Genomic DNA, 10,241 nt, shown 5'->3' with positions numbered 1-10,241 from the left:
CGCGGCGCGGTTCGGCTCCGCGCGGCATGGCAAAGCATGGCAAGGCAAGCCAAGGCATGGCATGGCAAGGCGAGGCGCAAGCTGGGCTGCGGCGGAGGATCGGCGAGGGAGAGGGGGAGGGGAGGGCCGAATGGCGCGGTGCCGCATGGCAAGGGGAAGTCCGGGCGGTGGGAAGCCGGAGAGGGAAGGGGGGGCCGGGCTAACGACGGTGGGGCGAAACGGAGAAAGAGAGGGAGAGAGTGGGAGAAAGAGCGAGCCATCGCGACAGAGAGTGGGGGGGAGAAAACGGCGTCGCGAGTCCGCGGAAAGCCGGCGACCACCGCCGCAGTTGAGCGTCGCGATTCGTCGCGAGAACATCGTGCGTTGGTAGCCGTGCGCTGGTAGTCGTGCGCCCCGACGTGTAGTACCGCCGTGTGCGCGCACACAACGGAACAGTTAGCTGCGAGACGTAGAACCGGGCGGATCAACTGATCGCCGATCAGGTTCGACGGTCGAGAGGGAAGCGAACGAACCAGCAACGGGGTGCGGTACGGTGCGGTGCGGTGCGGTTCGGTGTAGTGTGCAGCGCGACTCTCGAGGCGACACAACACGCGCCCCGAAACCAGTAAACGCGGTGAACGCATACACCGCCGGTTCAGTCGAGGTCGATCCACCGTCAGGTGATGATCGCCGGTGTCACGGTCTCGTTTGTACCGTAAGCTGTACGCGTCTCTGTTAAATCGCGATTGACTGTCGTTCATATATTTCGTGCATGTATACACACATTCGGGCTGTTTGTATATATACTGAAATATATATATAGTGTTACGATACGCGCATATATATATACATATATATATATATATATATGTATATATATATATATATATAAAATCGAGCCGATGTTCAACGAGTTCACAATCACAATCTAGTCGGTTTAGTCGCGGGCTTATTTATCGCCGAGTGAAGGAAATAGTGAAGACTTGTGATTGTTGTGTGCTGTAACCACCGGCGATCGATGATCGTTGTTCTCTGGTGATATATGGAACGGGATACGTCGAGCGACACGATCCACTGATATACCCACACGTTCGCGTGAACCTGGAAGATTCGCCGTTTCCCGTGAATTGGTGCGCGCTGCAGCCCGCGTTTGTCCTTGACGGACGTCCTTTCGTCGAGCCGTTGCGTCGAGAGACACACACTGTGCGTGCTTTTTTTTTGCCCTTTCGGTCTGGCAACGGGCTCTGTCGCTCGGTTGTCTCGATTGTCGCTGGCTGGGAACGCGACCGCCGCCTAAGCAGCCGCACAGAAAGAGATAGATAGAGAGAGCAAGCACAACGGTCGGTTGTTAGTCGGACGAACATCATCGGATCGGCGGCCAGCAGTGTGTCGGTGTAACGGAGAAGAAGGAACAGCCGAGAGAAGAATTAATCGAACCGCGACGACCGGGGACGACGCATCGTCGGGAAGCGCGGCGGGACCCCCGAAGCGGATAACGCGACGGCGAGAACCGATCTGACTGGGAAGCCGGCGGCGCGACCTCAACGGCCGAACCCGTGTGTGTCTATCACCGTCTTTGTTTCGCCCGATTCTATATCTTTCCCCGGACGGTCTCCTTCCAACCAGAGTCGCCGCTATTCCTCGTGGTACAGCAATAATATCGTTTCCCGCGCGGACTGCGGATTGGCTGATATACCAACGAACGAAGAGCACCGGTGCAGCGAAGCAACGTGCCCCGTTTTACTCGCGCTAGCGCCGAGGACGTGTACAAAGGAGAGACGAAAGGAAGATAGAGAGAGAAAGATAGAGAGAGAGAGACAGAAAGAAAGAGAAGCCACGAGAGCGCGGAGTGCGCCAGAGTGGCAAAACTGTGGCAGACAGACAGAGAGAGGGAGAGAGAGAGAAAAAGACAGAGAGAACGAGAGTAGCAAAGGAGGGGAGTGGGCGGCAGACGAGGAGGGGAACCGCCCGACCGAGTTGTTTCATTCATAAAAAAGTTCTTTATTACTCTCTGTGAGCGCATGTGCTATTCCACGGAGGAGGACCTCCCCCGACCGGCGTAACCACGTTTACACACGGTATTATTTACTACTGCGCGAGATACGAATCGCTGCCACACGCCGTGGCAACGGTACGGCGTACGGATCTCTCTGGTGGCTCGCGCGTCGCGCGCGTTTACGTGTTCCGATTTTGTTCACCGATCGGTCGGCTTTTCGGTATTCGTTGCCCAGTGTGACATCGTGGGCCCTGACGTGTGTTTATCCGCGCGTGTGTTTACTAAACTACTGGTGTATCAAATATATATATACATACACATATATATATATATAATACGTGTGTGACCACCGCTGTCGTCGACGACTACGCGCGCCTAATTAGGAACAGTTTCTTATCGGACGTTCATCGAATCGGTCTCTCGCCGATTCGCCGAAGAGGAGGACAGACGTGAAAAAGAAGAGAAGAAGGACTCTGTTCGGTGTGCCATCGAGTGGGGTGTCCCGCGAAGAAGACCAGCTCTCTGCCTGCCACCGTTCGCTCCCGTCTCTCTCTTGCTCCCGTTTTCTTTCGCCGGAGCAAGGAACACCGCCACCGCGTACGCGCGCCTCTGTCCCATCGGAACAGACACTCGTCTCGATTGCGGACGAGCAATTGGAATTCCTCGCGTGTCCACACGCAGGCCCGATATAGTCGGATGGTGCGATCTGGAACGTGAACGTCGATCGATCGCCTTCTCGCGCGCGTCACAAGACCCGCTCGAGGCTCGACCGAAGGTTCGCGCGCGCTAACACACAGGGACTACCAACCGCCAGGAGGAGTTCACCGGTGGAGAGAGACAGAGACAGAGATAGAGAGTGTGTACATGTGCGTGTATTCAGTGTCTGTCGGCTGTGCGTGAACAAAGAGGAACAACAGGGGGGACGAACCGTTGAAAAAAACGAAGACGGTCCTCTCGTCTCTTCTCGCTCGAAGCGATCGGCAAGTGCGACGAGAAAGTGAGAACAAGATTGCAACGGCGTTGCCGAATCGGGCGACGGGCCCCCGCGCGGCACCAGAGAAGAAGAGGGTGGTTCGGTTGTACAGACAGTTGCCATTGAAATCGTTCAACCTGGATCTAAGAACGACGAACCTGGACGTTTACGTCGACGACCCTGATCGGTTGTTGGACGTCCGCGACAAATCGCGGGCCCGCGACCGCAGCAAAGCGGCCAAGATAGATCAGAAGACGCTGATCATAGACGAGACGATCGCGACGACGGAGGACAACGGTTACGAGGATCGTTTGCGTGAAGGCGCGAAGGACCGTCTCGCCGGGATGAGGGGCGAGTCGGCGAGGCCGGGGAAGCGGCCCTTAAGGGCGCTCTCCGCGTCGGAGAAGATGGACGCTATACAGAGGGTGCACGAGGGCGAGAGCAAGGCCTCGGTGGCCCGTGACATCGGCGTGCCCGAGTCGACGCTACGCGGCTGGTGCAAGTCCGAGCACAAGATCCGCGGCATGGCGAGAAACTCGTCGACGCCGGACAGCGAGGCGCATTCGCCGGCGTCGTCGTCGGGCGCCAACATGACCGGCACGGGCAATTTGGCCGGCGGCTCGGCGAATCTGTCCAGCGAGGACGAGGGCGGTCCTTGCTCGAAGAAGTCGAAGATGGATCAGCAAACGTCGGTGGTGGTGACCAGCGCCGGTACATCGTTCGTGGGCGACGTGTGCACCGACGTGGACGGCAAGCAGGTCGACAACCAGGCGCAGATCGATTACGTTAGTTTGATGACCAGCATGGCGGGCATGAGACCCGAGAACAGTTCGTTGCTGTTGCAGCAGTTGGGCCTGCTGACCGGCGCCACCGGAAACCTGGCCAAGAATCTGTTGAGCATGGCGCCGGCGTTGACGCACGGCAGCGCTGTCGGGCTCGTCGAGAACGGACTGCAGTACACGAAGAGCAGCACCGGCAATCCCGGTTGCCTGGTGAACGCAACGTTGAACGGCGGCAGCGGGAAACGGCACAGCATCTCGGTGATCGCGCCCGCGCAAATGGACTCGGTGGTCGCGAAATCCTGCACGAGGAAGAGCCTGCCGGCCGCCGCGGAAGCGCCGTCGACGCCGGTCCCGGCGTCGCCGCGGAAGACCAACGAGAACCCCGGGATCCAACGGTCCGGCAAGTCGAAGAAAGACGGAAACGTGAGCGGGACCAACAAGAAGGTGGACGAGGCGCTCTGGCTATGGCTGACGCAGCAGCAACAGATGCTCGGCCAACAGTCGGCCACCTTCAATCCGAGCATCAATCAGCAGGACGGCTCGTGGTTCTGGCAATGGTACAAGCAGTGCAGCTTCCCGCTGATAACGTCGACGCCGACGCCGGCCCAGCTATCGCACGCGCCGGTCGCCAAGAGGTCGCCCAGCAAGGCGAGAGCGATGCTCGACAACGTTCTCTGCAACAACAACAACGAGAATGTGAAACGGGCCCTGAACATGATCGAGGTCGTCCAGGACGACGAGGACATGGACGCGGCGGCCGCGGACGTGCCCTGCACATCGGAGGAGGCGATCGAGCACGGCGAGAAGTTCTTCAAATGGTTGGACAAATGCTCGGACCCGGCGGTCACCCGGCTCCAGATCATACAGTTCAAATACCTATTGGACAATCTGAAGGCGTGTAGGAAGAAGTCGTCGTCCAGCTCGAAACAGAGCAGAAAGTAGGCGAGAGATAGAGACAGAAGAGCTGCTGTGATGCTAAATATATATCTTAGGAAAGAGTGCGGTTCGAGCGCGTGCCGCGTCGAACGCCGAGGACAGTGGATTGAAAACGAGAGATAGGTAGAGCGAGAGAGAGAGAGAGAGAGAGAGAGTATGTATGTATGCATGGGAATTTAACGTGCGCGTGTACATGAGGGAGAGATAGAATGATGACGGACGGTAGTAGTAAATCAGAGGCTCGTCTTCTCGTGCTAACGCGACATGGAGTCATACGATCTCCTTAATTTTTCTTTTATTTTTCGTTTCTTTTATTTGTCGATTCGCGACCGTAATCATTTCGCCCGTCGCGAAACGCGTTTTTCCTAGAACGTTCGCGATTTTCTTCTTTTTTTTCCTTAGTGTTTTTAATTTTAAGCCTCGCGCACCTCGTTTGTATATATATATATATATATATGAGAGTTTTGTCGCACAGGGAGAGAAATTAGACAGGCGGGGGGGGGGGGGAGGGGGGATAGAGAGGGGGGAGGATGAAAGAGATAGAGAGAAGGAAAAAGCGAGAGAGAGAGAGACAAAGAATATGAACGAACAAACGATCGTATCATGACCCATCCACTCACTATAACACCGGCTCCTCGAGTTTTAGTAATCTTTTGAGAAACGTGTTTCCTTTTCTTTTTTTTTTTATTGTTCGATATTTGTCTCCGATCACAATTCGGTTGGTTCAATTCTTATTTCGAAACGGTTTTACCCCGAAGAGAGTCGGATCGAATCAAAAAAAGAAAAAAGAATAAAAAGGATAGAGAGAGAAGTGTTGGCAAGCGCGATCTTTTGCTTGTCAATAAAGCTTGTGCGTGAAGAGGATATACCAAATTCGTGAGTGGACCGTTGTAATTATAATGCGAGCGAGAGAGAGAGTTGAGATATCTTTAGGAGAGTTAATTAATTAATATCGACTACTCAATCATTCGTTAGCATTTAAGGTTCGCGCGGGAAGAGGAACGTCCACGGGCCGATTCGGGCGACGCCGCGATAGCGTCACCGATTAACTAAACATCCGACCGATGGAGAAACCGCGATTTAACCAAGAAGACATCGCGAAGATCCGCGTTTTTTCATCCACGGTCGGGGGAAAAAGGGGGTGTGGGGGAATATCTACCATCTTTTTAATTCTTTAATTCCTTTTTTTTTCCTTCTTCTTTTTTCGTTTCGTGTTTAGTTAGGCATACGTTATCACGGTTTAGTTATTCGCGCGACGTATTACATATAGATATATAGATATATAGATATATTATTATATTTAATGAAACGAAAGAATGTCGTTCCGTTCATTCTGGACTGCGCTTTTTCCCCAAACAGTTCTACCTCTCGTGTTCTGTTAGTGAGTTATTTACGTAAGGTAAATAAGTAGTAAGGTTGTGTGTGTGTCGTGTGTGTGTGTGTCCGCGCGCGCGCGCGCGTGCGTGTGTGATTGCGTATACGGGTGGACGCGCGCGCGCGCGCGCGCCTGATAATATGTATGTGTGTGCGCGTGTATGTATCGACACCGCGACTCGCATGAAACTAAATGGTCCAAAAAACGAAGAACACAACAAAAAATGAAATAGATCCAATAGAACGGTGTAAAGACGCGCGCGATGGTTTGTTATATATCGATGAGAAGATACAAATTTAAGGACCTTCGTCGCTTAGCTTTACAAAGAGAGAGACAGACGCTCGAACGAGACACGTTTGTTCGATCGAGTGTAACACGCGTTCGTTCGTTCGCGGGACTACTCACTATGCTGAATGGCTTGTCCAACGGCACATAGTCGATATAGTCGCTGACGAATTTTCCGCACCCCTGCCATGTGTACAGTTCTGGATACGGCAGCGTACTTCGTCTGATAGTCGTAGACACAAACTTCTGCACACCACACACCACGTGACACATACAACAAACAAAAAGAGCGATTATAGCGATTGTTCAAAAAGAACACACGGATGTACACACATACGCGCGCGCGCTCGCGCACATCAGACACACACGCATACACGCATATCCTTTTCTATCTCGCGTTTTTCTGTTTTCTTTTTTTTCCATCGCCCTTTGACACGACGCTTTGCTATCGTAAGAGATCCGTTCCGCGAAGTGTTAGCATTCTTCGTCGAATAATTTATTCTCCTTGGTCCCTGCGATCGTTTTCTTTTCGGTGTTCCGAAACGAATCAGGTTTTCCGTTCGAGCAAACGTCCACGCCAGCAAACCGTGTGTGTTGATCAATGATACCCTGTCGAAGCATTTAAAAGCCATTATTTTTCATGTTCTCTCGCCGTTGATTCATCAAGTGTGTTTGTATGTGTGTGCGTGTATATATATATAATTATATTATTATTATTATTATTATTAAATATAATTATATATAATTATATAATTATATTTATATATATAAGAACCTTTATCATATTATCGTTATATTTAATAATATAATTATATAATTATATATATATATATATATATATATATATAATATGTACGTGTAAATATATGGGAGCTCGTTGGGCCCCGAGTGTGAAAAACGTTTGTCGTCGAGTCTCGTCGTTCCTAATCCATGCCCGAATTGTACTTCGAAGGGAAGCCGCCCCCTCCTTCATCTTGACGGTAGCAAAGCGTATTTATATAAAAACGGACACACCATTGACACCATAGAGATACAGAGATATACAGACACATTACATAAATACACACGCGCGCGCGTGCGCGCGCGCACACACAACAGAAAACCAAAGTGAAGAAAGTGCTGTCGAGTGTTTGACAGCGCGTGTAAATAAGACTGTGAACCCGCGCACTTGCACGCGAAATGTGCATACCATGTATTGTAGAATGTTTGAAGCATGTACGAATAAATGTATAGCGAAGTTTATTTTTATTATTTAGATCGTAGAAGAGGGACGGTTCGAGTGCATTAGAAAAATTCCTATTATGCAATTATATTTCCATTAGTCGTGATTTTAATGGAAAGAGAAAGATGGCGGCGGAGAAGAAGTTTTAGAATTTATTCGCAAGACGACATTCCTCGTTACCTTTTAGATAAACAACAACAAAAACGATAAGGGAGAGAGAGAGAGAGAGAGAGAGAGAGAGAGAAAGAAAGAGAGAGAGCGAGCGAGAGAGAAATTGAGAGAGAGTGAGAAACACACATACATACACACGTGAACCTTTAACGAAAGGAACGACTCAAGAAAAGAAAAAAAAATTTTTAACGATATAATATGTCGACATAATTTTATTTATAACACGGTTTAATTTTTATATGAGAGACGAATAACAAACATGCCTTTGTATATTGAGTCGAAAGTATTTATCGAGAGAATACACTGGAAAAAAATAATAAAACACGAACTTATTCGTATATTTCTTCACACTCTTATTCCTTTTTAACGAACACTGATTTCATCGTAGGAGCGACCAAATAATTAAGGGAGTAACGAGAAATGTGGATGTAACATATTTCCTTTTTTTCTTTTGCGAGAAAAAAAATTCGGCGGTGCAACAGAGGTGTGGGGAGACGGTTGCGAAATTCAAAAATCCGCTCGCCGCATCGAATTATCCGGGAGGAACTGCGAGTCCGAACGTGTGTTTGTTTCTTTTCGAATCGATCGGTGTCCGTTGTTCCGATTTTTCGTGAAGGTTAGCTTTTTTTTTCGTTCCGACGTTTTAGGCAAAGGGACGAGCGCGGCGGCTCGCCTTGTCCGATTGTGCGGAGAAAAAAGTGTGTAAATATAAATATCCAAATGTTACGTACAAAAAGTTCAAAGAACCACTTGAGAACCGTTACGAACGCCGCATTCGAGTTCGATAGCACGCGAAAAAGTTTCCACCGTTCTAAGCTCTCTCGACATCTTGAACGACCAACGAAAAATGATCGGCGGCGGCGGTGGCGGTGGTGGGAGGTTGGAGAACTCTTGATGCGGTACTACGTAACTAAACAACTACTGTCGGTAACCGATTCGAACGACACGACACCTTTGATTGTTCGGACAGTTGTTATATGAAAATCGAGAAATTTCTATGCGTTTCATCGGAGAGCGAGAGAGATAACCTGCTCTCCTCGACTTCGCAAATTAGACACGGAGGAAGAGATATGCGAGATTCTGTAAAGTTGATTAGTGAAACTAGGTAGAGCGCGAAAGAAACGATAAATCGGGCTTCATTGTCCGAGTCTTTCGATTCTGATATCTCTAATTTAATATTTAAAAAGGTTCGTTTGAAAGGAAAGCAGAAATAAATAAAAAGTATTATTTAAACTGAACTTGCAGTCTTGCAGTTACGTGTGTGTGTGTCTCTCTATGCATCACCATTATCCACATCTTATTTTTCCAGTTAATTATCTGACTTACTAGCTTCGCGCATGCAACGATTGCTCGATCATCGGGGACAACACGTCCTGGGTGACACAACAACAACAACAACGACAACAACACGGAACAGAGAGAGAGAAAACGCGATTCGTTTATGACACGGAACACATATTTGCATCGATTCGTCGTTTGGTTAGCGCGCGGTAGATTCGCGCGTTTAAACTTACTTGCACGCCGCACTCGTTCTCGCATACAAGCAGAAGCGGCTTTCGATCCGGATATCTCGTGTGAAATTGTCGTCGAAAGTTTTCGGCGTACCACGCGGCCACCTTCTCCTTATCGCTGACGGTACGGTAACCGCGCGGAAGCGTTCTCAGGTAAACATCTTCCCTCGGGTCGGTCTCCGGCCAGCACAATTTAATCATACCAAGTTCTTGTTGGGCCTCTTTTATAAGTCCAGGCGTAATTTCAGTGTAACTGATAACAGTTCTGGACAGTTTATCGGTGTCATGCTCCGCGTCCGTCTCCGTGAAAGTTGTTCGACTCTCGCCGCTGCCAAATTCAACTTCTTCATTGTTGTTGGACATGCTTGATCGCGACGATTAATTAAATAACTCTGCACGCGTGGGAAGCCGGCGGAACGCGACTTTGCTCGATACGGGTAGCTCGTCGGTGCGACAGGATGTCAGAATTTAAATCGAAGTACTTCGATGAACGATTGTTTGTTGTCATAGCGATCGCATGTACTTGGTATTTAAAATGCTGGCCAGAGGGCAGCACCGATCGAGCGAATCGATCGCCCGTTGTTTCGTCTTTGTTATTTCGATATACATTAATTGAGAACAGCTTTTGACGCGATATTAGTACTAAGAATAATTAATGAATTACCTTTAGAAACGACTTTTCATGATTGCGATATTTTCGAAACAGTGTTTACATCGATCTCGTGTAATTATGTAACAAAACGGTTGATAGCATGCGAGCTATCAAACATTTTCAAACAACTTCATCGAACGGCTCAAGATGGCGTATTATAACGGAATTTCTTGTTGCGCCACCTTTTATCGCGGACGGAAATTGCAGGCGAGATACGATTAACAACGACAGGTAAGTTCTTACTTATTATCAAGTATAAATTTAGTAACATAAACACTATTCAAAATCGGTAGTTCTGTGTGCTAGAAGTATATCGAATGAAACAATAAAAATTGATCAAGTAGTAAATGCGCAAAATA

The 10,241-nt window shown here is 49.2% G+C and overlaps 2 protein-coding genes across 2 annotated transcripts; one reads left to right on the top strand and one right to left on the bottom strand.

The window, feature by feature from the left end:
- The first annotated feature begins 314 nt into the window (after positions 1-314).
- Positions 315-8,047, top strand: dan (protein distal antenna). The gene has a single exon (XM_033483305.2). It carries the CDS (start codon positions 3,293-3,295, stop codon positions 4,670-4,672), a length of 1,380 nt encoding a protein of 459 aa, XP_033339196.2. The 5' UTR covers positions 315-3,292; the 3' UTR covers positions 4,673-8,047.
- Positions 6,582-9,881, bottom strand: LOC117227790 (coiled-coil domain-containing protein lobo). The gene is made up of 2 exons (XM_033483306.2): positions 9,234-9,881; positions 6,582-6,935 (listed from the first exon to the last, which is right to left on the bottom strand). The coding sequence occupies exons 1-2, from the start codon at positions 9,591-9,593 to the stop codon at positions 6,801-6,803; spliced, it is 495 nt and encodes a 164-aa protein (XP_033339197.2). The 5' UTR covers positions 9,594-9,881; the 3' UTR covers positions 6,582-6,800.
- Between the last annotated feature and the right edge of the window lie 360 nt (positions 9,882-10,241).

The sequence above is a fragment of the Megalopta genalis genome, chromosome 8, assembly GCF_051020955.1.
Source record: "Megalopta genalis isolate 19385.01 chromosome 8, iyMegGena1_principal, whole genome shotgun sequence".
In the NCBI taxonomy this organism is placed as follows: domain Eukaryota; kingdom Metazoa; phylum Arthropoda; class Insecta; order Hymenoptera; family Halictidae; genus Megalopta; species Megalopta genalis.
This window is presented reverse-complemented; position numbering and strand designations above follow the sequence as displayed.

Bases quoted from the DNA above. Each gene is read 5' to 3' on its own strand.
- dan (XM_033483305.2), top strand. From the start codon at position 3,293: ATGAGGGGCGAGTCGGCGAGGCCGGGGAAGCGGCCCTTAAGGGCGCTC.
- LOC117227790 (XM_033483306.2), bottom strand. From the start codon at position 9,593: ATGTCCAACAACAATGAAGAAGTTGAATTTGGCAGCGGCGAGAGTCGA. The intron at 6,936-9,233 runs GTAAGTTTAAAC...ATGCTTCGACAG, and splicing joins AGAACGAGTGCGGCGTGCAA to GGTATCATTGATCAACACAC.